At 40.2% G+C, this 26860-nt stretch overlaps 2 protein-coding genes across 4 annotated transcripts in view; one reads left to right on the forward strand and one right to left on the reverse strand.

The window, feature by feature from the left end:
• dcun1d3 (defective in cullin neddylation 1 domain containing 3) overlaps positions 1–21772 on the forward strand; it is a 35137-nt gene extending 13365 nt beyond the window's left edge. For 2 of the 3 annotated variants that reach the window (XM_078559097.1, XM_078559098.1), the window contains exons 2-4: positions 9148–9232; positions 14210–14751; positions 19267–21772. In XM_078559097.1, coding sequence (XP_078415223.1) covers positions 14318–14751; positions 19267–19786 — 954 coding nt within the window. In that variant the 5' untranslated portion in view covers positions 9148–9232; positions 14210–14317 and the 3' untranslated portion in view covers positions 19787–21772. The remainder of the gene's footprint in view (positions 1–9147; positions 9233–14209; positions 14752–19266) is intronic. The other variant, XM_078559099.1, reaches the window with a different exon arrangement.
• lyrm1 (LYR motif containing 1) overlaps positions 1–26860 on the reverse strand; it is an 862750-nt gene that overhangs the window by 38378 nt on the left and 797512 nt on the right. The gene's annotated exons all lie outside the window — the stretch shown is intronic.

The following is a 26860-nucleotide window of genomic DNA, read 5'->3' on the forward strand; positions in this document are numbered from 1 at the left end:
ATGACACCCAACTCTACATCTCCAACACCTCTTGTCCCCCTGCTGCCTCTCTGTTGTCTGTCTGTCCACCATCCAACCTTGGATGAGCCACAATTTGCTGCAGCTAAACATCAGTAAAAACCAAATCCACTGTTTCCGGCCCAGGCCACAAACGTCACACCGTTACCACTAATTCCATCCCCCTCCTCGGTCATTGCCTCAGGGCGAAGCCGACCATTTGTAGCTGTATGGTTTAATTTGACCCTGAGCCGAACTCCTGACCTCATATCCTCTCCATTACAAAGAGTGCTTTTCATTTATTTGTCATCTTGACTTAATTAGTCTAATTCAGTGCTGGCTGACCTCCCAATTCAGCACTCTGTAAACGTCACCTCATCCAAAACTCTGCATGTATTCCAACCCATGTCAGGTCCTGCTCACCCATCGCCCCTCACTGACTTACATCGCGTTCCAGTCATGAGATGCCTCAAATTTAAAATTCTTACCCTTGTGTCTCAATCCTTGGCCTTGCCACCATCTATTCAGGTAAGCTCCTGCAGCCCTGCAGATTTCCTTGAACGTTCCAGTTCTTCCCTGATTCTGGCCTCTTGCAAATTACGCCTCTCCCTTTACCCACCATTGGTTATCATGCCTTTAGCTACCTGGGCCCCAAACCCTGAATACCCTCCCCCCTCCCCCCACGCCCCGTAATACCTTCCTTAAAGCCCGTCTCTTTGGCCAAGCTTTTGGTCACCGGTCCTACTCTCTCTCTCACTTGGTTTAGCACCAAATCTATAATAAAGGCACTTTATAAATTATTATACCTTTTCTTTGATTTAAACTATGTCCTCTTTGTAATAATGCAGAAACAAACAGCAGGATAACTATAAGATAAAAAAACAAAATACAGCAGATACTGGAAAAAAAACACAGAAAATGGGGGAAATACTCAGCAGGTCAGGCAGCACCTGTGGAAAGAGAAACAGTGTGAATGTTTCACGTGGATGACCTTTCTTCACAAGTGGAAAAGCTTGGAGATGTAACATGTTTTACGCAAGTACAGAGATAAGAAACGAAATAGGGTAGAGGAACAAAAGGGAAGGTCTGTGACAAGAGGGATGATGGTGCAAGGCAAAAGATAAATTTTTAATTTTGCTGTCATGTGCTTTTAGGTTGGAAGCTTCCGCCAGTCAGTGATTTCAGACCTTCTGCTGTAGCCAGACGGCACTGTGAACCCAGCCAGGCAGAATTTAAGTAAATGTGTGTAAAATGCCATATGTCACAGCATGCAAGGATCTCAAAATGAAGATCAAAGGCTAGGCACAACTGTTACAATCCCTGTGGGGGAACTGTAAACCAAAATAACCAAATTTACCAAAAAAAATCCCCTAATGAAATTGCCAACAAGATTTCTTTTGTAATTTTTAGCTTGGCATGATTCAGAACCAATGCCATTCACAATTTCTGGTCTAATCTTAACTATGTCTTTGGCTTTTTGTCCTGTTTAACTGTGGTACACTCCTTGTGAATGTGCCTTCTATGTTCTCCCCTCTGCTCCAGCTGTCCTTTAGTACGTTAACTTCCTTCCTGTTGATACTGCTTCCAGGTGAAGGGTCACCAGTTCACATGGACCAGTATTATTATTTCTTCTTCCAGAAAATTACAATTGATTGCTTTTAAAATTGTTGCAAACTCTTAACAGTCCTTTTCAAACATTCTTAAAACCAATTAAATTCCACAGACCATTTTAAAGAAATTACAAATTTTCCTTTCTGGAGTGCTTCTTGCACCACAAGACCTCCCATTTGTAGGTGTACAGGAATCTAAATGAGATTCCAGATTAGGAAAATATTAGAATGCATGCATGCCCGGTAGAAGAAGTTTATAGAACTGATGCAGATCAAAATATCTACCCCTCTACTGCCATAGACATTAGAAATGCTGAAAAGGCATGGAATCAAAATGACTTGGAGTTTGCTTTCTATGCCGGTGGAGGGCGACCCAACTTGGATATTTTGGGCAGTGTGGAATAAATATAATATGAAATGATATCTATAGACAAAGGTCCAACATGTGCAAGCAGGCGTTACAGTATTTAATGAAGGTGATAGATGATAAAAGTGAGTCAAGTTTATCCACTCAGTGTAGTTTGATTAACTCCAATCTGTGTTTCTGAAGGACAGTAATACAAAAGTTCTACAAAAACTGCTAGAATTAGTATTTTGGTTACAGTTTAAAGTTGAGTTATGGTGTATTGCTAGGATGCCATTAACCCTGAGTTCAGCATGTCAAAAGCTAATGCAGAGCTCATTTGCAAAGTTTTAAGTTGGTCAGCTACATGCAGTGACTCATCCCAAGTTAACCGCTATTTTGATGGTATTCACCAATAGCATTCTCAAGTATCTGGTGGGGTTAGAAAGAAAACAGATACTTAGGGCAATTTTCAGAAGGAAAGAACATATGTCAACAATGGTAGTACATTTTAATGATGCAGCAGGATTACATGGAAAATGATAAGAGGGGAAGGTGGTTAACACCAGATGAAGATTAAGCAGAATGAAAGTGGCCCAGGAGTGAGTTTCAAATCTGAATTTAAAAATACACATACAGAATCTGGAAGGCTTCATTTTTTAAAAATTCTTTCATGGGCTGTGGGCGTTGCTGCAAAACCATTTGTTACTCATCCCTAATTGTGTTCGAGATGATTTATATCATCACAATTTTCTAGCACTACTTAGCAAAGACTGTGCTGGTTAGCTATTATTGGTTTTGATATACAGTGATGAATAAGGGCCCTCGCCTGAAACACAAACTTCTCTGTTTTTTCCATAGATGCTGACTGACTTTTGCTGGCTTTATTTTTTATCTTTTACTAGCATGTTTATATCAGTCACGATTGAGGTAAAATGTTGCTTTTGTAATCTCAAATGCCAGGCAGTCTCTTAGTTAAATTAGTTACACAAATGTATTAGTGTTAGCTTGTGTTAAATGTTACAAGGACCCTTTAATTACCTTCATAAAAAAAAAATTATGCAATTTCCCCCACTTAGCAAAAATATAACATCATAATGGTAACATTCCTGAAATAGTTAGGTAAAAAATGTATTACAATTCCAATAGTGGCGGTAAATTAAAATATCACTGCGCACTTAAAAGTGCTATTTTTGTTTTGCATTGTGTCCAGCTTCTGATTTGTGTAAAATTTCTTCAACTGATTTGGAGTCAGTGGCCTGGAGTCTGTCTTCAATATAAAAAAAACTCCTTTATTTTCTGTGTGTGTGCGTGCATCTGGGAGATGATGGCGTAGTGGTAATGTCACTAGCAAGAGTTCAAATCCCACCATGGCAACTAGTGGAACTTAAATTCAGTTATTAAATCTTGAATTGCTAGTCTCAGTAATGGTGACCACGAAACTATCAACGATTGTCATAAAAACCCAACTGGTTCACTGATGTCCTTTAGGGAAGGAAATCTGCCATTCTTACCCGGTCTGGCCTACGTGTGATTCCAGATCCACAGCAGTGTGGCTGACTCTTAACTGCCCTGAAATGGTCTAGCAAGCCATTCAGTTCCCATCCCATGAAAGAATAAATAATATGTCCCTTTACTCTGTCCAAAAGGAACGTATCTCATTTTGTTCCAAACTTTTGTCCAGAATAGAAGTTTTTTGAGTACTGAAGGGTAGATTATAATCTTTTCTGGAGGCTATATACAGTTATACTGTTAATGTAACATATATACTGTTAAATGAGTCTGACATAGTGGGGTTTAGGTAGCTTTGACATTCTACTGGGAAGACTATTATTGTGAAATAGGCTTCAAAGCAATAAACAACAAATTTCAAATAGCTTCTGAACCCATATTTAGATTATGCCCCATGAAGCAGGTGCCTGTGACAGAAGGACGCATGACCAACTTTTCAAAATTTGCTGGGTACTAAAGTCTGTTTGAAAAGGAAATAATTTTAACAGCTATTCAATGATATGTTTTGTCCCTGTTGAAAATGGCTTTGAATTTTAGTCAAGTAAACAAAATATTTAGATAAAATTTAGTTCAGATTATAGCTATGCTTTATTTTTGTTTTCGATTGGACAATCGGGTGTTAACCACTGGATGAGGAAATTATGCAGAATTTGAATTTGACAATCATAATCATAAAATCTAATTTTGCTTAGTTAACCTGCTAACTGAGGGTTTTTTTAAAAGACCTGGACCCATTGTGCACTATCCTTCAGATGCTTACACTATGTGCAAATGAGTTATAACCAAGCAATTCACGGTTTGTATGAAGAACATTACAGTAGTGTTAATTCTGCAGTATAAAAGCCACTCATCAAAAAAACATACATCTGGATGAGTTATGACTAACTGTAACCGAATAATTAATTGGTTTTATTACTCTGTACAGGAGAAATGATTCCACAAGGGGAAGCTAGATAAACACATAGGGAAAAAGCACAGAAGGTTATGCTGGCCAATTAGATGAAGAGGTATGGCAGGAGGCTCATGTGACTCGCATGGGCCAGTTGGGTTGAATGGCCTCTTTCCATACTCTATTCTGTGTAGTTTCAATAATTTCATGGTTGGAACTTCTGTTTACTATAATGCGCTTTCTGTATACTATAACCTTTCATTAGAAAAATAACACAGTGGAATATCCTTCAATTCCATGAGTAACAGTGAGATCTGTAATTCAGAATAAATTGGATTAGTCACTGTTGCTTCATGTTCAATGTGCAGTCATGGGTGCAATTTTGTTTCAAATGCATCCATTCTGTTTAATTTTCACACTCTGTGGTTAAAAGGACTTATGTCATTTGACCTGCTCTCTAGAAGTAACTGCAATATTGAAAATCTGTTAGCAAAGATGCAGTGTAGCAATTCACCAGACAGTTCCAGTTCCAAATATGGTTTCTTAATTGAGTCATGGAGCAAGTCTGGCAGAAATCAGAATCTGTTGCTAAATTTGTCATCAGCTGCTGCACAGGAAAGGCATCATGCTTAGTATTTGAATAATATTTAGCCTGTAGGCTGTTGATGCAATAGCCTAAAGCACCTGAACAATCCAGATAACTGTAGTCCCTTGGAAGAAATTAGTAGTTTTAGTCATATGCTGTAGAATAAATAGCATTTTAAATTTCATCATGGATAACATCTTTTTGTCAGTTTATGGAAATCACGTGTTTAAATTTATTTATTGGCAGTCAGCTAAATCATTTGAAAATAGTTAGGTAAGAGATCATTGAATAATTAACCAAAAATTAGTTAGAAAATATGTTAAGATCAATCTAAATGCTCCATTTGTTAAGCCTTAAGGGTATTTAAATGTATTCTATTGGTCCATTGCTGATATTTACTATCAGCGGCAGCAAACAGCAAATGGTGTGGGGGAAACAGGAAAACAATCTTTCTTTTGAGTAATCACTGACCCTTTTGGGTTTTTCGGTCTTTTCGTTCACAATTTTTCTGTCATTTTCTTACTCCTAAAGGTATTGGCTCCTTAAGGGCTTCATGTTCCACAAGTGTTGGTTGCATTTTGTTACTTTGTCCAAATTCTTCTACATCTTGTAGCATTCTTGTCACTTGTGCAGGAGGCTGTGAGTTAAGCCCTGCCCCAGGACTGCAGCACATCTAGCCCGACTCTCCAGTGTAGTACAGTACTAGAGGAGTGCTTTATTTTCAGAGGTAGCATCATTTTGGTGCATTGCAAACTGTCTGTTGTTGATTCAGGTGTAAGTTTAAAAATTCCAGGGTCTTATTTGAAGAGCAAAATTTTGTTGAAGTCTGGTCAACGTTCCTCCCTTGATAACACCACCAACAAGACAAACACTGATTATTTATCTTGCTTCTATTTGTGGGATATTGCTGTGTGCAAAATTGATTGCTAAACTTGAAGGTCAAGTCATTGTATGAAGCACTTTGAGATCTGACATTGAAAGAAAAATCCAAATATGCAATGTGTAAGCTTAATTCCAAGTATTAGTAAACTTTTCAACTCATGGTTGAATCACAGCCCTGGTTCTAATGATGGGAACTGCTGGTTAATCATCAGGGAAGGAAACCTAGATGTCATTCTCCCTTCCTCTAGCTCTGAAATGCCAAGGCCTATTAATAAGAACACAAGTAATAGTAGCAGGAGAAAACCATTCTGTCCATTGAGCCTCTTCTGCCGTTCAGTATGATCGTGGCTGATCTTGGGCTTCAGCTCCACTGTCCCGCCTGCTCCCCATACCCCTTGATTCCATGAGAGACCAAAAATCTGTTTATCTCAGCCTTAAAATTTATTCAGTGATGGCATAAACCCTCTGGAGTAGAAAATTCCAAAGATTCGCAACCCTCTGAGTGAAGAAATTTCTCCTCATTTCACTGCTAAATGATCAGCCCCTTAACCTAAGACTGTGCCCCTCATGCTAGATTCCCCAGCCAGGGGAAACGATGTCTCAGAATCTACCCTGTCAAGCCCCTTCACCAAACGAATGTTTCAATAAGATCACCTCTCATTCTTCTAAATGGCAATATAGACCCGATTTACTCAGCCTCTCATTGTAGGACCACCCTCTGATCCCAGGCACCAATCTAGTGAACCTTCACTGTACTGCCTCCAATACAAGTATATCCATCCTTCAGTATGGTGACCAAATTTGCACATAGTATTCCAGGTGTGGTCTAACCAAAGTACCTTTCAATTGTAGCAAGATGCCTTTGTTCTTGACCTCCAGTCCCCTTGCAATAAAGACCAACATGCCATTTACTTTCTTAATTGCTTGCTGTTCCTGAATGCTAATTTTGTGTTCCTTGTATGAGTACACCCAAGTCTATCTGACCGTCAACATTTACAAGTTTCACACCTTTTAAAACATATTCTGCTTTTCTATTCTTGGGCCAAAGTGAATAACCTCACATTTACCCACATTATACTCCACCTGCCATCCTGTTGCCCATTCACTTAACCTGTCTATATCTCTTTGCAGTCTCTTTTGTGTCCTCCTCACAGCTTTGCACTCCCACCTAGTTTGTATCATCATAACCTTAGATACATTACACTATGTCTCATCATCTAAGTCATTAATATAGATTGTAAACAGCTGAGGCACCAGCACTGATCCTTGTGGCACTCCACTATTCACTGCCTGCCATTTTAAAAATGCCTATTTATCCTTACTCTGCTTCCTGTCCATTAACCAATCCCCTATCCTGGCTACTATATCAGCTCAATTCTATGAGTTCTTGTTTTGTGTATTAACCTTTTGCCTTTTTACCTTAACCTTATCGAATGCCTTTGGAAATCCAAGTTCATGACATCAACCGGCTCTCCTTTATCTATCCTACTAATTATATAGAATCAACATAGAATTGTAACAGCACAGAAGAAGCCCATCCTCAAAAAAAAAACCTCTAAAAATCTGTCAAACAGGATTTCCCTTTCTTAAAACCATGTTGACTTGCTCTAATCATACTCTGCTTTTCTCAGTGCACTGTTAAGACTTCCAACTAATAGATTTCAATGTTTTCCTGATGACTGATGTTTGTCTAATTGTCTGTAGTTCCCTCTTTTCTCCCTTCCCTCCTTCCTTGAATAGCTCCAAATGTGGCTCTGGTCAAGATCAACTAACTTGGAACACCTTCATATCTTTAGGATCAACCCTAGGCCCTTCCTAGTTTACATAGCTTGATTAGTCATTTCCTTAACCAAATAAGCTATTGAGGAAACCTTGTTTTTGTTATAAAAATGAAACATTTGTATTTTTGCTCACTTACTGATCTTGTAAAAAAAAAAAGTACAGAAACTCTTAAACTATTGTCAAATGCTGACTTCTAGTTGCATGTTGTTTGGGGAACCCTAAAATATTGTATGCCTAGAATTTATCTGAGGATCTATAAACTTCAATAGTTGACACTGCTCTTCTTTAAATGCAAACCATATTAAGCTAATCCTGAAACAACAGTTGTTAGAGTTGCTGACAGAGGTGTCAACCTTGGACCCTGACTGTATTGATTAGATTTTTATTACTCTGTACCAATTTTAACTTGGAAATAATTAAGGGAAAAGTACTAATTGTTGAATCAAATGTTTTTTTGAAATACGTGCCAGTGTTTGAATTGATTATTTCTGAGCCTGTACATTTTGTGTGAAACCCTGTCACCTGGTACTCTTTACAACCTTAAGTCATCTGTGCAATATATTTCATAATATATTTCAAAACTTAATTTGGGCAGCATCGCATGGGATGGTGTTAAATTGATTTGTGTGTTAATATCTTATGGGATCTGAGAGTTTTGTAGGACATGACCTGCTTTTGATAAATGGATGTCCATCATACTGTAAAGTACTACATACACAGAAAGGAAGTTAAAAGTTCAGTGAAAGAGACAAAAGATTTTGTATTTAAAAAAAAAAATACTATGTATAGTTAACCAACATACCTGTTGTTTCAGGGATGAAAAACTTGGGTGACATAATTTGGTTCTATATTGGAGTTGTTGCTTTTAAATTGTTTTCCTTTCCCTGCCAGTTTCTCCTCTTCTTGTTACCCTATTGAAGACATTGGCTTCTTGCTGACATGTAGTTCCATGGGCACTGATCATCTTCTGGTACTCTTCCCTCTTTCACCCCAGTTGTGATCGACCAGTCTTTGTGTTGAATTTGAACAGTCAGTGTCAGAATGCTATATAGCTCCTATAGTGGAAATAGCAACTGAGTACCACCTTGTCCTTGGTAATGTTTATAATGAGTGCACTTCCAGTGGGGGACACTGGATAGCAATTAGGAACAAAACCAGGACTGAATTTCTCCCTCTTCCCCCCACCCTCAAACTGGCAGTGCTAAGGGAGCTGTATACCAAGCAGCATACACTAATTGAACTCTCTATATCAATACTTCATGAACCACATACATATATAGTTGTCTAAAATAATTGCAACTAAATGGTTCTCAATTGTTACAGCATTAGTAGTTTGATAAATGTTGAAGGGAAGAATAAAAAGAGGAAAATTAAGATGTTTATATTTTTTTCAAAAAAAGTAGTGATTCTGTGGCAGTAAAACTTGAGCATGCTCAAATTTAAAGCTAATGTATATAAATACACCTCATAACTAGAATAAAGAGGGCACTTTTTTTAACATGTTGGATTATTGTTGAAAAGTTTCTTTTTCACTTAAATTTTACAGTGTTGCATGTGCTGACGTCACAACTCTGCGTGTAGAACAAACCGATATGCTACAGGGACCAGCTGTACCTGCCGCATTTATTTCTGTAAGTACAGCAACGTGTCCTCTGTAACTTGCTTTCCAACTTGTTTGTCCTGAGGTGTTTATACTGATATGTCAGTAAGTTTCTGTTAACTAAAATCATAATGGATAAGTTGTGCAGAGAACTACAAAGCTAGTTTCTGCCCCTCTTTGCCAACTCAGTGATATTATGCAGGAGTCTGATTCTCATCTCCATATGACATTTCAACAAATTTCATACAGTTACTTGCATATTGAACAGTCAGTTTCCCTTTTAATTTATCAACGTATTCAACAACTCTTTGTGAAACTTGAATACATATTCAATGGCACAGTACTCTTTTTGCATTATTTGATAAAGGATCTTATAACCATGATTTTGAGTAATTGGCCCTTCTATGCCAACATTTTATAATTGGGAAAAGCCTTTGCCAACATCTGTTTGTCATGCTATCATTGCAGGTCACTAGATTGCATTGTTTTGAGTCTCCCAGGTCCACCTGTAGTTTTGAATTCTCTCTTGATACTATCCTGTTTTTTTTATTATTCTCATTTAGGTATTCTTCAGTCATTTTTTGTTTTCAGTTACCCAAGTCTGTTTTTAGACATGTGGTAAGAGAACCAACAGAAGGGCATAACTAACTTGGCTTCATCCTCACCAGTCTACCTATTAGAAGTGCCACAGCATTGGTACATGTGACCACTGCAAACTCTTATCTTCACACTGAGGATGTCCTCCATCATGCTGTGTGGCACTGCAGATCTATTAGCTCAAAACCAGGCATCCATGATAAACTGTGGGCTGCCAGCAAAATTATATAACACCACAATCTTTAACCTCATGACCTAGTTACTTTCACTTCCCCAACATAAAGGTAGGACCAACCCTGGTTCAGTGAGAAGTGTGGAAGGGCATTCCGGGAGGAGCATTAGGTCTTCCTGAAAATGAAGTGCCAACCTGGTGAAGCCTCAGCACAGCACTGTATACATGCTAAACAGAGAACTCAACATGCTGTAGCAGAGGCCAAGCAATTTCGTAACCAGTGGTTCAGGCCAAGGTCCAGTTGTGAATAGTGGTAGACAGTTAACTAATGGATGGAGGCAGCTCCAGGAGCATTTTCATTCTCAACTATGGTGGGTTGCAGCGCAAGTACAAAAGAAATCTCAATGAGAAGTGCTAAAAGGATGATCCTTCAGAGCCCCGTCTTGAGATCCCCACCATCAGTCTTCAGCCAATCCAATTCACTCCACGTAATCAGGAAACGGCTGAGTGCAGTGGATACTGCAAAGACTACAGGTCCTAACAACTTCCCAGCTGTAATATTGAAGACATGCTCCACAACTAATCGTGCCATTAGCCAAGTTGTTCCAATACAGCTGCACACTACAGGCATCTACCTGGCAATGTGGAACAATGCCCAGATATGCCCTGTCCACAAAAAGGAGGACGTGCAGACTAATTGCTGGCCTTATGCCTACCTCAACTCTAGAATTTATTACAGCATTTGTCCACATACTGACAGTAGCTGATTCCAGAGAATGATTACCCATATGACATCAGGGCAAGATTTGACTGCCGTCAAGAAGCCCGAGTAAAACTGAAATCAGTGGTGATCACTGGAGAGAACTCTCCACTGGCTGGAGTTCAATCTAGCACAAAGGAAGATTGTGGTTGTTTGAGGCCAATCATCTGAGGACATTGTTGCAGGAGTTCCTCAGGGCAGCATCCTAGGTCCAACTATCTTCAGTTCCAAGGTCAGAAGTGGGGTTGTTCATTAATGATTGCAGAATCCAACTCCATACGCAATTCCTCAAATATTGAAACAGCCTTAACTCAAATGCAGTAATACCTGGACAACATTCAGGCTAGGCCTGACGTAGGTAAGTAACATTCATGTCACACAAGTGCCAGGCACTGATCATCTCCAATAAGAGAGAGCCTCCCCATGACATTCAGTTGCATTACCATTGTCCAGTTCCTCACCATCAATATCCCAGGGGTCACCATTGACCAGAAATGCAAATAGACAAGCCACTTAAATGCTGTGGCTACCAGATCAGGTTAGAAACTGGGTGTTCTGCAACAAGTGGCTCTCCGCCTGTAATCAGCTGTTGTGAATTTACCTGTAGTGATTTGAAAGATAAAGTCATGAGAGTTTGAAAAATAAGATATTTGATATTGCAAATCTGAAATTGAATTTCTGGGAAACAAACTCTTTCGAGTTATCAACAGTCACAGATTGCAACTCTTTCGAGTACAATCACAGTTCTTGGTTTCCGGGAGTGGGACATGAACCCACAACCCTCTGATTCAAAGGCGAGGGTGCTATGAACTGAGCCACAGCTGACACCAAGTAGCACACCTTGTGCAAGGAATGAGATTGCACAATAAAATGGGAATTGGGGCTTTGAGGGCTGATTTAAAGAAAACTGGTCTGAATCACAACAGCAACTTGTATTGAGTAACACCAGGTGTTGCCTACATCGTGGGAAAGCTAACGCAGTTGGCAACTCTAGCCAGGTAGGCTGGCTGAGAAATAAGAGAATAATACTTCTTCATTCCTCCAAAAGGAAGTTTTATTCGCTGCTTAGCAGCACTTGGATTAACTGCTAATTTTGGAGCCTTGCTAATTGGAAATTGGAGCCACAGTACTCATCTGACTCCATTGACTTAATGAGAGTAAAATAAGTAGGATATTTTCTTAATACAAGTAGAATCATAGAAATTTACAGCACATGAAGGAGGTCATTTGGCCCATCAGGCCTGTGTTAGCTCTTAGGAAGGATAGTCATCCTTGGTGCCACACCCCAGTTTTTGTCCATAACCCTGTAATGTCCAACTCTCATTTCAAATTATTTATGGAATCATCTTCTATCACCATTTCTGGTAGTGTTCTAGGTTTGACAACTGAGTGAAAATATTTTCCTCATCTAGGGGTGTGTCTTATGAGGAAAGGTTGACCAGGTTAGGCCTATACTTCAGTTTAGAAGAATGAGAAATGAGTCTAAAACCCAGATTATTGGTACGCGTTCAGTAATGTTGCTATTTTAATTATACCTTCAGAAAAAATTATTGAATATGGTGAACATACTTGACCTTTAACTTTGAATAGGCAAGTTTTGAAGATTAGATCATTGTAAATCAATGGTATGCCATAACTTGAGTAGAATTGGTAATTGAAAGTTTAGGTCTGAATGTGGTGCAAGTTAAGAAGTTGAGAGCTGCATTTGCCAGTTGCTGGTCGGCTTTACCTGACCTGGGAAAAAAGTAGTAGTTCTTAGATATCCATGATTTCAATCTGGTGTGGTATCTAACCTGATCTATTCAGAATGGAACACAAGTTCCATCATGTGGATGTGAGAATTTGTCTTTGTTGTTATGTCAAAAGAAGTAACATGATATTTACTTGATTGTTTGTGGTAATGAAATAAGGTACACCTGACTCCATACAAATGGTTAACAGTGCACTTGATGGTATAATGTTACCAACTAGTTGAGCAGGTAGGATTGTCGATCTAAAGTTTTAACTTGAGGGAAAGATTGTCATAATTTTGTTCATTTTGATTGTTTAACCGTTAACTTTTAGGAAATAATTTTGCAGGAGGAAGGCATATGACAAGGCTGTGTTAATGTAAACCCCCTTTCCCCTGTACTTTGCAGATGCAACCACAGAGCCTGTGCCACCTAAATGAGTTTATCTTTCAGCTGTGACACGTTGCTGATGCTGCTTGGCCTTAGCAATCCTTTAAGGCAACTGAGGTTTGCTTGAGTTTGGCCAGAGAAACATTGATAGTGAACTCAGGATTTTCTTTAATTCTGCTGTTCTTTTATAAGATCATATCAAAATTGCTGCCAGGAATCTAGCCAGAGCATTTAATCACTAGGGTTGAGCCTTCTTTGTGGCAAATGGGTACATTATTTTGCTTTAATGGCCGCATTAATGTCTGTTTCTTATTCTGAATGTTTCGCCCTTCTCTTCCAAAGTATAGCCTACTCCTGATGAATTTGTAACACGTTTGAGGACTCAGTGGTAGTGATTTTCATTTCCTCAAGTTTACCTACAATATGTCCACATGCTTCAAATGGGAAAGTCAATTATTTCTTATTAAAGAACATTGAAGCTGTAGAAATAATAGAAAGTTAGCAGGAAGTTGTGTGCATTTTGATAAATATAGATTCTCATTGAAGAATAAGACAAAACAACCACCAATCATTTCATTGTTGTAGTCAGTGGTGTTGGCGTACAAATTGAGATCTGATGAAGTAATTCCTGTCGATTTGCATGTGTTTATAGTTTAGCATAGGATCCCATAGATTTTAGTGCCGGTGCAGTCCTGGCAGTTATACCGACTGTCTACACTTTATAATGTTACATTTGGGTGTGTGCTCTTGGCTGTAAAAGGAAGAAATGGGAACAGCCAACCTTCAGGCAAATATTCTTTGCCTCAGTCTAAAAACAATCCTTTCATTGAAGTCGTGATAAGTTGATTCTTGCTGCAGATCCCGACAAACATTCGGAAAGATGCTGTACATGTCAAAACTCCCAATCTATTGTCAAACCAAATTTTAAAAAAACAAGTTACTGCCTTATTGAAATTTTCACTCTGATCAACAGATACACTATATTTCTTAAATCAGCATTTACTGTATTTAAACCTCTAGATCTGTTTATTTAGACTGAATGAGTTCTTTAGGAGATGTGGTCTTTTTATTTAAAAAAAAATGCTATTTGTGATGTGATTGGGCAAAGATTCTGAGTTTCCAGTGGCCCAAGATTTCACTTTGATTGACAAGCATAGCTGAGAGAATCTTGTGTTTGGGTCTGAGTCCAAAACTGAACTTCAGTTGCTTTGCGTTTTTAATATTTTAACAATAGCACATTTGTGATACCTGTTTAATAGCCTTTACAAAATTGTACTGCAAGATTAAACTGGTAATGATAGCTGAATAGTGAAACGACCAATCAAATGTTAATGTTCATTTTTTTCCCCCCCCCCCCAGTTTCTTTTTAAACCGCATTCCTGATGGCAAGCTGAAGTGTATGGAGCAACAGGAGCAGAGAGGGAGTGTGACTGGAAGGGGACTGCTTTAGAGCTGCAGTTAAGAAACATGGGCCAGTGTGTCACCAAGTGCAAAAATCCCCCTTCCTCTCTGGGCAGTAAAACTGGAGATAAAGAATCTGGTAGCAAATCGCACGTTAAGAAAACTGCCAGCCCTGGTGAAGAATTTAGCTCAATGTGTGCAAAGGCTTCTGGCGATATACTTGCCAATGGAACAAAGAAAACCGATGTAGTGGAATCGACCCAGCCCCAACTTGCTCACTCTGGAGACAGTAAAAAAGAAGAATCCTTTTCATATCGTGAGGAGTTCTCACTTAAGAGAGCTGAAGAATTGTTTAGCAGGTATAAAGACGCACATGAGGATGCCATCTTAGAGGAGGGTATGGAGTGGTTTTGCAATGACCTTTCTGTGGATCCTACTGAGTTCATAGTGTTGTTATTAGCATGGAAATTTCAAGCAGCTACTATGTGCAAGTTTACCAGGTAAGAAGTTCAGATGAAGTTTGAAAATGATCACTACAGCTAGTTTATTTTTAAGGTTGCACTAATTCCAGTGCAGACAGTTCACCGTGATAGATGGTTGTGTCAATCTGTTAACTATCTGGAGGAGATAGAATAGTTTCACTCTGACTGAAAGGACAGTAACAATAAGGCCCTCTCATAGTACCCCTTCCTGTGAAAGGATGAGGCAGGTGCTTGGTGGTGAGCAGCACTTGTGCAAGGATGATTATTGGGGAAAGTGATTTGTCACAGCTTGATGTGGAGAGCTGTTCACTAGCTCAACATTATGATTTTGCTTAAAAAGCCACCAAAACAATGAAAATACCAGTATCTGCACAATGACAAGTCACTGTTACAAAAACCACCTACCATGGGATTGTTTGCTGTGCGAATCAATTGAGACGGTACCAGTAGCGTCCAGTTGCCTTTCACCAAACACCTCCCCATTTCCCAGGAAGTTGCAAGTGGTGTAGCTGAGTTATTGATATTTGCAATTCTGAATGTATCTGATGAAGTGCAGCATTTTGAAAGCAATGCTGCATCTGCATGCTGGTGACATTTGAAAATGTTATAACAGACACTGAGTGTGTCTATCTCCAGCATGTTAGCTATTCTCAGTCATGCTGCGGAAAGGGCCAACCCACTAGCTCCATTGAACTTCCTGAAGACAGCAGGAAAGTTGGCCTTATAGAGGGAGCAGAGAATCTGATTGGAGTCTCACTGAAGTAAAAATCAGTAAAATGTATCCAAGCAGGAATGATACTGGAATATTATTGGCTTACAATGACATGGTCTTGCTCAAATTCGTTTTATATTCTGGTGCCTGACACAGGGAAACAATTTTGGAATGAACAATAATTATTTCGTGAAAAAATAGCTGGTAATAATCTTTATTATTGATGATGAGATCATAAATGTGAACAGTATCTTCCCTTCAACCACTCACTCTATTTCTCCCCATTGGTTTACTGAGATATTTTCTTGCCACTGCTACTCTGCATGTTCACACTCCGGCAGTGCGTATCAAACACGCTGTTACTTCCAGATAGTGGCATTTCCACATAAGATGGGATGAGGCCCGATATAGCCTTTACTTGGCAGTTTTCTTTTTTTTTTAGCAGATTTTGAAGTACTCTTCCGTCACAGTAATTATGCAAAGAAAGAGGGAGGACTTTTTCTGTGGTGTAAATGTGGCCTGATTTTACTGTGCAAATGACTATTTTGATCATTTATTCCACCACCCCCCCACCCCCAAAAAATTATGTCATCATCTGAAGGCAGCAAAATACAATTGCAAAGTAAAGGAAAACACTCACCCAAATATTAATTGTTTTTGCATATGAAACTAAACTATGAATGCTTAACCGTTCAGACATATGGGATACTGAGTCCTCCTCGATCCTGTCCTTGCTGGCAATCACTACTTGTACTCTTTGGAAAAACCTTGAAACTCTGAAGCCAGTTGTAATTATTTATTCTTTTATGGCATGTGGCCATTGCTGGCAAGGCCATTTCTAATTGCCCTTGAACTGAGTGGCTTGCTAGACCACATTGCTGTGGGCCTGGAGTCACACGTAGGCCCGACCAGGTAAGGATTGCAGATTTCCTTCCCTGAACAATCACCGTTCCTGAGATTTATCTTTCAATTCCAGATTTTATTAATTAAATTTAAATTTCACCAGCTGCTGCAATAGGATTTGAACCCATGCTCCCAGATCCTGGATGTCTGGATTACTAATCTAGTGACATTACCACTGCACCATCTCCCCTGTGTCGGGTGTCAGTTTTGGCTCAGTGGTAGCACTTGAGGTTCAGAAGCTTGTGAATTCAGGTCCCACTTCAGGAGAGTTGAGCACAAAATCTAGCCTGGCAGTATGGAGAGTGAAGGCCCCTCCTTTCAGTGGCAGTACTGAGTGAACCCAGCAGTGTCGGAGGTCCCTCCTTTCAGAGAATAATACATTGGCTTTGGAGGGGGCACAATTCTGATTCACCAGCCTCTTTTAAAGTGTTAAATTGTGAGGATAGGTTGTATATTCACTAGGCTTGGATTTCTCTAACTTCGGAAGATTAAGGGATGATGTAATTGAAGTTTGTAGGGTGATTAATGGATTTGATGGTAAACAGTTATTCTTAGGCTATGGGGAAGTTCTCCGGAGGCTAGTGTTAGGATGGAACGTAAGTTTGCCGATAATCCGAAACTTGGAAATAGTAAACAATAAAAGAGAGTGGTAGCAGAGTTTGAGGAGGACGTAGTTTGGTAAAATGGGCAGACTTGACAAATTAAATTTAACACAGAAGCGTGAAGTCATACATTTTGGTAAGGAGGAGAGGCAATATGAACCAAATGGTCCAATTTTAAAGGGGTGCATGAAGGTGGCATGAAGTGTTGAGAAAGTGGTTTTTAAAAAATATGAAATCCCTCAGCTTTGTTAATAGTGGCATAGTGTACAAAAATTATGGAAGTTATATTAAACCTTTTTGAAACGCTGACTAGGCCTCAGCTGGAGCATTATATTCAGTTCTGGGTACCACCGTTTCTTTATTGGCAAGGATGTCAAGGCTTTGGAGTGGGTACAGAAGAGACTTACTAGAACAGAAATCAGAAACATCAGTTATCTGGAGAGATTGGAGAAGCTCGGGTAGTTCTTAGAATCGAGAATGTTAAGAGGAGATTTGACTTTCAACACCATCCATGATTTTGATGCAGTAAATAAGAAAAATTGTTTCAGTCACAGGAGGATCAGTAGGCAGAGAATGTGCATTTAATGTGATCGACAAAAGAATCAAAGGCAACATGAGGAAACCCTGTTCATATAGCGGGTTGTTGTGCACTAGTTATTGGAATACACAGCCTGAAAGGGCGATGGAAGCAGATTCACTAGTAACATTCAAAAGAAAATTGGATAAATACCTGAAGGGAAATACTTAGAGGATAATGGAAAAGGGTGGGATTAATTAGATAGTTCTACCAAAGAGCTGGCACAGGTACACGGGTTGAAGGGCCTTGTGTTCTGTATCATCCTGTGATTCTATAAGCGAGAAATTATTTCCTTGGGTGGGAGGATCCTCAAGGAGGTATAACCTTAAAATTGGAGCTGGGCCATTTCGAGGTGAATTCGGAACACACTCTTCATGCAAAGGATATTGGAAATCTGGAACTCTTGAGGCTAGGTCAATTATAGATTTTAAAACAGGGACTCATAAGAGTTTTGTTAAGCAGGCATATTCAGAGTTAGAAGACCAAGGTGGGTAGATGGAGTCAAGATATAGATCAACCATGGTCTAAATGAATGAATGGCAGAGTAAGCTCGAATACCTGAATGGCCCCCTGTTATACAGGGACCCTCTCTGAACACTCAGGTGGTTGTCGAAGATCCCATAGTACTATTTGAAGAAGACCGAGGGAGTTCTGTATTTCAGACATCATTTATCCCTCAATCAATACCTAAAACTGATGTTTATTTAATCATTCTTTTTGGGACCTTGTGTATGTATTTGGCTGCTGTGTTTCCTACATTACAACAACGACTATACTTCGAAAGGTACTCCATTAGCTGTGAAGCACTTTGGAAACTCCCAAACTTGTGAAGGGTGCTATATAAATGCAGGTTTGTTCATTCTTGACTCTTATCATCATCCCTGCTGAGATTGGCAGACTTGCCATGCAGTAGGAATTGAAGTTAAGTTCATCCAGCTCTGTGTGATCCAGTCATTTTTAAGCTATCTTTCACTGCTAACAGAAGGCGACGAAGAAAGTGCATTGGTCAAGCACAGTGAAAGCAGGCCATGTATTAGCCCGTGGAGAAAGCCTCGCATTGTTTTTGCATAATTCATTTTTTTTTGCTATTTTGAGCACACCAGAGCATTTTTAAAAACTGGTAGAGAATTGCCAGGTGTTTACATGTTGATTTGCTGTGCTGTAGCGCACACACACACACACACACACACACACCATTGTTATGACCTTCCATTGCAGAGATTGTTGCTTTTTGAAAAGCTGCACTAGAAAATTGATATTGATCATTTTGAGACAAATTGGAAACTGTAGAGTATCTGAGAGAGAAAAAGTCGATCTATTCTCCGTGTGATCCCAGTCTTTACAAATTTTGGCTTTTATTCACTATATTAGTTGAACTTGCTATATAATGAACACGTCTGTATAATGGACATGCCATGAGCTCAATCATTAGACCAGCCAGAGCTGTATTCAGAATAGTGAAACATGTATTTGCATTACATAAATGAATTATTATCTGAATTGGGCTGTTTAAATGTACATTGTTCAGAATATTGGGTTAAAAGCATTCTGTTAATGAACTTGTGTGTACAATGGTTGTCACTTGTGTTAAATAAAAGTGTACTGTGTGTAACATTGTTTATAAAAATAACTATCAAAAACATTGTTTACTTTATCCAAAAACTTTTAATTCATGTGTGGGCTGCTCATGTGGTTCAAGCCTTTTGATTTGATTTTTTTTTTAATCCTTTTTACTACAGGAAAGAATTTGTGGAGGGATGCAAGGCATTAAACGCTGACAGTATTGATGGAATCCGTGCCAGATTCCCAAGCCTTATGAATGAAGCCAAAGTTGAGGACAAGTTCAAAGATTTGTATCGATTTACATTTCAGTTTGGGCTAGACTCTGAGGAAGGCCAGCGATCGCTGCGGAGGGAAATAGCTGTTGCTCTTTGGAAACTGGTGTTCACACAGAACGTACCTTTCATATTGGACCAGTGGCTGAGCTTCTTAACTGAGAACCCGCCTGGAATAAAGGGAATCTCTCGAGATACGTGGAACATGTTCTTAAATTTTATTCAGGTGATAGGTCCCGATCTAACAAACTACAGCGAGGATGAGGCTTGGCCAAGCCTGTTTGACACATTTGTAGAGTGGGAAATGGAAAGAAGAAGAAAAGAGGGTCTGGCTGAAGAAGCATTGCATTTAGTTACAGAGGCTGCAAATGTGGAAATGTTAGGACAAATTGCTACAGACTACCAAGTAACAGATAATGAGTAGTGAGCAATAACGGAAAATGACAGCATATGTAGTTTACTGCTCCTCACCACCCTCAATTGCCTTGTTGCTAAAAGGGCTCCAAGATGCTGTAATAATTTATAGGCACTTTTTAAGCAATTGGGTAATACTTTTTTAAAAATGCTTGTTCACAAAAGTATGCAGTAATTCACTAGTTGCCCTAATAAAAGCAGCATCCGTTTCAGCCTTTGAATACTACTAGTGTGAAGTAATCTGACATCGTTATTGCAGAGTTCTGTCTTTGCTTTTTTAATTGTGGTGTTATGGAATTCCTTGGGTTAAGAAGTTGAATAGTGCCAGAGCCCACTTTCAGCAAATTGAACGATTTAAGAGGCTGCTCTGTGTGATGCTGCTCATAGCAGTGGAAGTAGTATAAAATGAAAGACAGTATTAAACATTTACCAGTTTACTGATCAAAGAATTGGAGAAGTGTTGCGATATTCAAAATGCAAGACTCCTGCAGTTATTGAAGCAGCCATATGGTCTTTCAGTATATCTAACTGGTAGTTGTGTTAGCACTGTACTCTTGTATGCTGTACACTGCAAGGTTCCAGGGTTTGCAGTACATGTACACACATTTCACGTGTGGTCTCATCTCTGTAAAGTTTGTTTCCTTGTGTACACCTAATAAACATATGGGTTCTTTTGAATTCCCCTTGATAAAATCACCGGTGATCTGGAATCTCTATCTAAAAACATTGATGTCTTTCAGCTTGTTAGGTTTACAATCCATCGTTACAATTTAGATAGCACTCCTGGTGCACATGTGTCATGATCATATTCACCAAAACCAGTTCACTTTGGGGCACAAAAATGTGCATTTACGTAGATTGCACCTGCAGGTACCGTAAAAGCCCCATTGATGATTTTGCCTCAATTACTAGAGAGTTCAAAGACCTACCTTTTAGATCAAATCAAATCTATGGCTGCCTTAGCATCTCACGGGAGGGTACACCAGGACATGTCAAGGTGGCTTGCTCACAAAGCTCATTGCACTATTTTCAGAGTCTTGGCACAGATTTAACACCAAGAGTATTCAAGAAGCAATAGGCAGCAGGGCATAAAGGAATGGGATCAGTCCTGCAAATACTGTTGCCTTAACTAAAATCAACTGAAATGTGATTTATTTTTTTCTTGAATTTATTACTGAACTACAGCTTTTTATTAATCTGAGGTTCGGCCTTTTTTTTCCTCTGGTGTCCATTCAAGGTTTTGTGAAAAAATGTCCATTTTACTGTATTTTTGTTAAAGAAATTTATAGTTGAGTGAAATGTGGAAAGTGTGCTTCTGCCCTACATGTCATATTGCATTCTGCAACCTTTGGTGTGTCACATCAGTTGTGTATCTCACTGATTTTTACAAATGCATCAGATGAATGATTTCCAGTTTCAAACGGAAAAAAAATTGACACTTTTTTCTAATGTTTTAATTTTCCTCTCCTTCGAAGTTACTCTAGGACTTTGGACCTTGTCTGTACTGTCCTTTTGGATTGCAAGTTCTTCCTTCCTTGGAATTTTACACAGAACCGACAACCCTGAATTTTCTGTAGCAGGATTACAAATTTAATTCTTAAAACTCTGATATATAATCTGTGCATTTAGCTTGTGCTACATGTATATTTTATAGAATAAGTTTTGGTGCTTTCACTTCTGGGCTGCAATTCTGTGGTCTGTGGGGTTGTTGTGAGTCTTGTTGGTTTGTTTAGTTGTGTTACCATACTTAAGATGCTTTCTTTTCTCTTTCTGAAATTTACTGCCTCATCTTTACATCCACTTGTAGGTAACTTACTGAAATGAACAATGTTTTGCTAATAGTGTTTCTACCAATACACTGTCTTGTTACCATCAATTGTACATTTTATGTATTCAGATATTGTATAAATAATGGATTTATTTAAAGTTGAAATGCTTTGTATGTTTTACGTACTGATTATTTTCCAATTAAAAGGGTCAATTGCATTCTTAGCAACTTCGATCGTCCATAACTTATTTCCCTCACTTCAATTTCACAGCTGTTATATCTTGTTTCTGCATCTGACAGTTACTCTCTCGATTTGCTTTTTTGCCATGTTTGGATGTAAAGGTGCCAGTTGGGATGCCAGAGAGGTTAAAGAAAGACTTGTGTTTATGCTGATGGGCTACAGCTGTGCTTATCACTGCATCAGTAGATTGAGCTGAAATTCCTTGCAAAAGCAAAATACTCCAGATGCTGGAAATCTGGAAATAAAAAATACTTAGATCTGGCAATACCTGTGGAGTGCGAGGCAGAGTTGGTGTTTCAAGTCTGTAACCTTTCATCAGAACTGGTTAAAAGTTAGAGATATAATGGAGGAAGTGGGGTGGAAGGGAAACAAAAGGGTAAGACTGTGATAGGGTGGAGGGCAGTAAGGGATGATGGTAAGGTTTGCTGTGGCAGACAATTAGTACAGGGGAGAATCCTTCCCAAAGGAAGTTAGGTTAGAAGAGTGGCATCAGTAAGATGTGTGAATTCTTGACTAATTCCATTGGAAGCAGCCAGTCGTGGAATGCCATGTCTTCAGTGCCACTGCATAAAGGAAAGCAAGACTGATTAATTAACAGCCAGTACTGTTCGTTGACTGACCCCACCCAGCCATTACCGTCATTCCTGCGTGCACAGATCAGAGGAACTGGCTTCCAGGGTCGATGAGCTGTTCTGACATTTGCACCTTGGGTTTTCTTTCAGCTTTGACTTCTGACCTATCCCCTGCAATTTCAGCCTTAGCAAAAGGAGACTTAATGGGTTAAAATGCTTCTCCATGCTCTGACCCCTGTGTGGTACTGAGTCAGTCCAAAACTAGTCAGAAGCAGCAAAGCCTAGATTGTAGTATTGCTTCTTATTGATGGGATGTGGGCATTGCTGGAAGGCAAGCATTTTAGAATTATACAATGCTTAAAGCAGAGCAGGAGGCCATTTGGCCCGTCGTGTCTGTGCCTGGTCTTTGTAAGAGCAGCTCAGCTCATTCCACTCACCCACCATTTCTACCTGAAAACCTCTCTTCAGGTGCTTATTCGATTTGATTCCCTTTTGAAAGCAACAACTATCTGTCTCCTCCACACTCTCAGGCAGTGCAGTTTGGAACTTAACCATTTGCTGCGTAACGCGTTTTTTATTGTCCTTAAAAGTGGTGGTGAGCTGCCTACTTCAACAGTCCGATGACTGGGCCAGCTCGGTTAGTAGTGGTGTTACTGAGCCACTCTTGTTGGGGAAACTTCCAATGTCGATCACCCAGAGTACATTGTGCCTTGTCACCCTCAGTGCTTCTCCCTCCATGTTGAACACCTGAAGAAGGGCAATAGGTGGTAATCAGCAGAAATTTTCCTTTCCCATGTTTGATTTGATACTGAGAGACTTCATGGAGTCTGGAGCCAATGTTGAGGATTCTTGAAACCACTTCCTTCTGACTGCTGCCACCTCTATTTGGTCTGTGGGACAGGACAAACCCTAGTAATAAAGGAGTCTGGGACATTGGCTGAGAGAGATGATGGTGTGGGCATGACAATGTCCAACTGTTGCTTGACTAATCTGTGGGACAGCTCTCAATTTTGGCACAAGACTTCATATGACTTTGCAGGGTTGAATGTTCCTTTGTCCTAGACATCAGATGGACCAGCTAGCATTGTCCTATCCTGTTTTATTATTTGACAGCTTTGGCAGGCCATTTCAGAGGGCAGTTAAGAATCAACTTCAGTGCTGAGCGTCTGCAGTCGCACATAGTTCAGACTGGATGAAAATGGCAGATTTTCTTCCCTAAAAGGCGTAAGTGAACCAGAGGGGTTTTTATGACTAGCTGGTAGTTTCATGGTCACCATTACTGAGACTAGCTCTTTAAGTTCAATCAATTGACAAACTTGGATAAATTTCCCGAGCTGCCATGGTGGATTTGCACTCGTGTCTCTGAAACATTAGCCCAGCCTCTGGATTACTAATCCAGAAACATTATCAACTCTGTTTTGTTCCCATTTACTTAAACAAGAAACACTTGCATTTTTTGAGCATCTTTCAGGAGAGTTCAAAGCACTTTACTATTAAACTGTTGGAAATATAGCAGGCAATTTGTGCATAGCCGGATAATCTGTTTTAATGATGTTGATGGGATAAATATTGACCAACTCAACTCCTCTTCTCTTTGATATAGTGCCATAGGTTATTTTAAATCTACCTGAAAGAAGATGGAGCTTGGCTTTCACAAATCCAAAAGATTGTACCTCTGCCAGTGTAGTGCTCCCCCTAGTACTGCACTAGATGGTTAAATCTAGATTTTTGTGCTCAAAGTCTCTGAAGTAGGACTTGTGTCTGGGTTCAAGTGCTATCAAATGAATGCTGACACCTGTGTCTACCTGCTCATCCAGTGTTGTCTGTGTAGATAATGCTTCATGCTTCTGCTCTTTGTTGGAGGATAAGAGACATAACCGGGGCCAGTCAGGAGAAAAGTTAGGAAACGTTTCTTCACAAAAGGATGTAGAAGTGCAGAATTCTCACACAAAGCAGTAGATGCTAGCTCAATAAATAATTTTAAATACAAGGTGCAGATTTTGCTAGCTAAGGCAGTTGGATGGATGGAATTAGGACACCGATCAGCCATGATCTCATTGACTGGTGGAACAGGCTCCAGGGGATGAATGGCTTACTCCTGTTTCTTTGTTCCTATAATGGAGTATTTTTTTTTCCATCTGGGATTCTGTTCCAATGCTTTGTGGAGGAGAGAAGGAATGGAAGCCAGGAGCATGCAGCAGCATCTATGCAGGCCACACTGGAAGAACATGTCTCCACACAGGGCTTACAGATGACATTATCTGAATTTTTCCTTGCAGCGGTGACCAAAAAGTCTATTTTTCCTCTGTGTCTGTCTGCACAAAGATAGGCCAGCTGTTGGAATCTGTCTTGAAGCCTCTTCCACTGGGGGCATTGTCTTGCCTGTGGATGTGAAGATGATGACAGCACTTTTATTCATCCAGATTCTTGCAATTGGTCACTGGTGATGAGTTATTTCAGTCAGTTCACTGTTGTATTGTAGATGTCCCATGCCTCTTTCCGGTATGCCTCCAAGTTTATTCGATTTCACGTGGGGAGCTATATTCCCATAAGTGCAGGAGGTCCCATCAACTTCAAAATGGAGATTGCATGCAATTTCCATGTTCAGATAGCTAATGATGTTAGCCACCTCCTCACACATCTTAATGCGTGCTACATGGGGCGTAGACCTGGTTTGTTTCTCAGGCGATCTGGGATTCTCATTACAAAGGGATGGAGCCTTCCAAACACCAAAGGTAAAGATGAGAAAGATGGTGACCAGGAGAGAACGAGACAGAAGATGGACACCGTCAAAGAACTTGTGTCCATCATCACCTTAGGCAGCCATTCAGCCAATTGGAAAAAGTTATAAACATTAAATTCCATAGGTGGTCTCCCTGGGGCTGGGGGGAAAGGAAACAAACAAAACACTTCAGCTCTCCTTCCTTCCTTATTCATCTACTGTGATTCTGACCATTACTGCTACCGTGGCCATTCTTTTTGTTCATTCACGTGGGCTTCGCTGGCTGGGCCAGCATTTATTGCCCATCCCTAGTTGCCCTTGAGAAGGTGGTGGTGAGCTGCCTTCTTGAACCGCTGCAGTCCATGTGGTGTAGGTACACCCACAGTGCTGTTAGGAAGTTCCAGGATTTTGGCCAGTGACAGTGAAGGAACGACGATATATTTCCAAGTCAGGGTGATGAGTGACTTGGAAGGGAACTTCAAGGTGGTGGTGTTCCCATCTATCTGCTGCCCTTGTCTTTCTAGATGGTAGTGGTCGTGGGTTTGGAAGGTGCTTTTGAAGGAGCCTTGGTGAGTTCCTGCAGTGCATCTTGTAGATGGTACTCACTGCTGCCACTGTGTGTTGGTGGTGGAGGGAGTGAATGTTTGTGGATGTGGTGCCAATCAAGTGGGCTGCTTTGTCCTGGATGGTGTCAAGTTTCTTGAGTGTTGTGGGAGCTGTACTCATCCAGGCAAGTGGGGAGTATTCAATCACACTCCTGGCTTGTGCCTTGTAGATGGACGGCAGGCTTTGGGGAGTCAGAAGGTGAGTTACTCATCGCAGGATTCCTAGCCTCTGGCTGCTCTTGTAGCCACAGTATTTATATGGCTAGTCCAGTTCAGTTTCTGGTTAATGGTAACCTCCAGGGTGTTGATAGTGGGGGTTCACTGATGTCATTAATTGTCAAGGGGCAATGGTTAAATTCTCTCTTTTTAGAGATGGTCATTGGCTGGCACTTGTGTGGCGCAAATGTTACTTGCCACTTGTCAGCCCAAGCCTGGATATTGTCTAGGTCTTGCTGTATTTGGATATAGACTGCTTCAGTATCTGAGGAATACAGGTGAACATTGTGCAATCATCAGCGAACATCCCTGCTTCTGACGTTATGATGGAAGGAAGGTCATTGATGAAGCAGCTGAAGGCGGTTGGGCCGAGGACACTACCCTGAGGAACTCCTGCAGTGATGTCCTGGAGTGGAGATGATTGACCTCTAACAACCACAACCATCTTCCTTTGTGCTTGGATGACTCCAACCAGAGGAGAGTTTTCCCCCTGAATCCCATGACTCCAGTTTTGCTAGGGCTCCTTGATGCCACACTTGGTCAAATGTCACCTCGCTGTCAAGAGCAGTCACTCTCACCTCACCTCGGGAGTTCAACTCTTTTGTCCATATATGAACCAAGGCAGTAATGAGATCAGGAGCTGAATGACCCTGGCAGAATCCAAACTGGGCATTGGTGAGCAGGTTATTGCCAAGCAAGTGCTGCTTGATAGCAGCACTGTTGATGACCCCTTCCATTACTTATGATCGAGAGTATACTGATGGGGTGGTATTTGGCCGGGTTGGATTTGCCCTGCTTTTTGTGTATAGGACATACCTGGGCAATTTTCCACATAGCCTGGTAGATGCCAGTGTTGTAGCTGTACCGGAACAGCTTGGCTAGGGGCACAGCAAGTTCTGGAGTCTTCAGTACTATTACTGGAATATTGTCAGGGCCCATAGCATTTGCAGTATCCAGTGC

This window comes from Cetorhinus maximus, chromosome 15 (genome assembly GCF_964194155.1).
Source record: "Cetorhinus maximus chromosome 15, sCetMax3.hap1.1, whole genome shotgun sequence".
Taxonomy (NCBI): domain Eukaryota; kingdom Metazoa; phylum Chordata; class Chondrichthyes; order Lamniformes; family Cetorhinidae; genus Cetorhinus; species Cetorhinus maximus.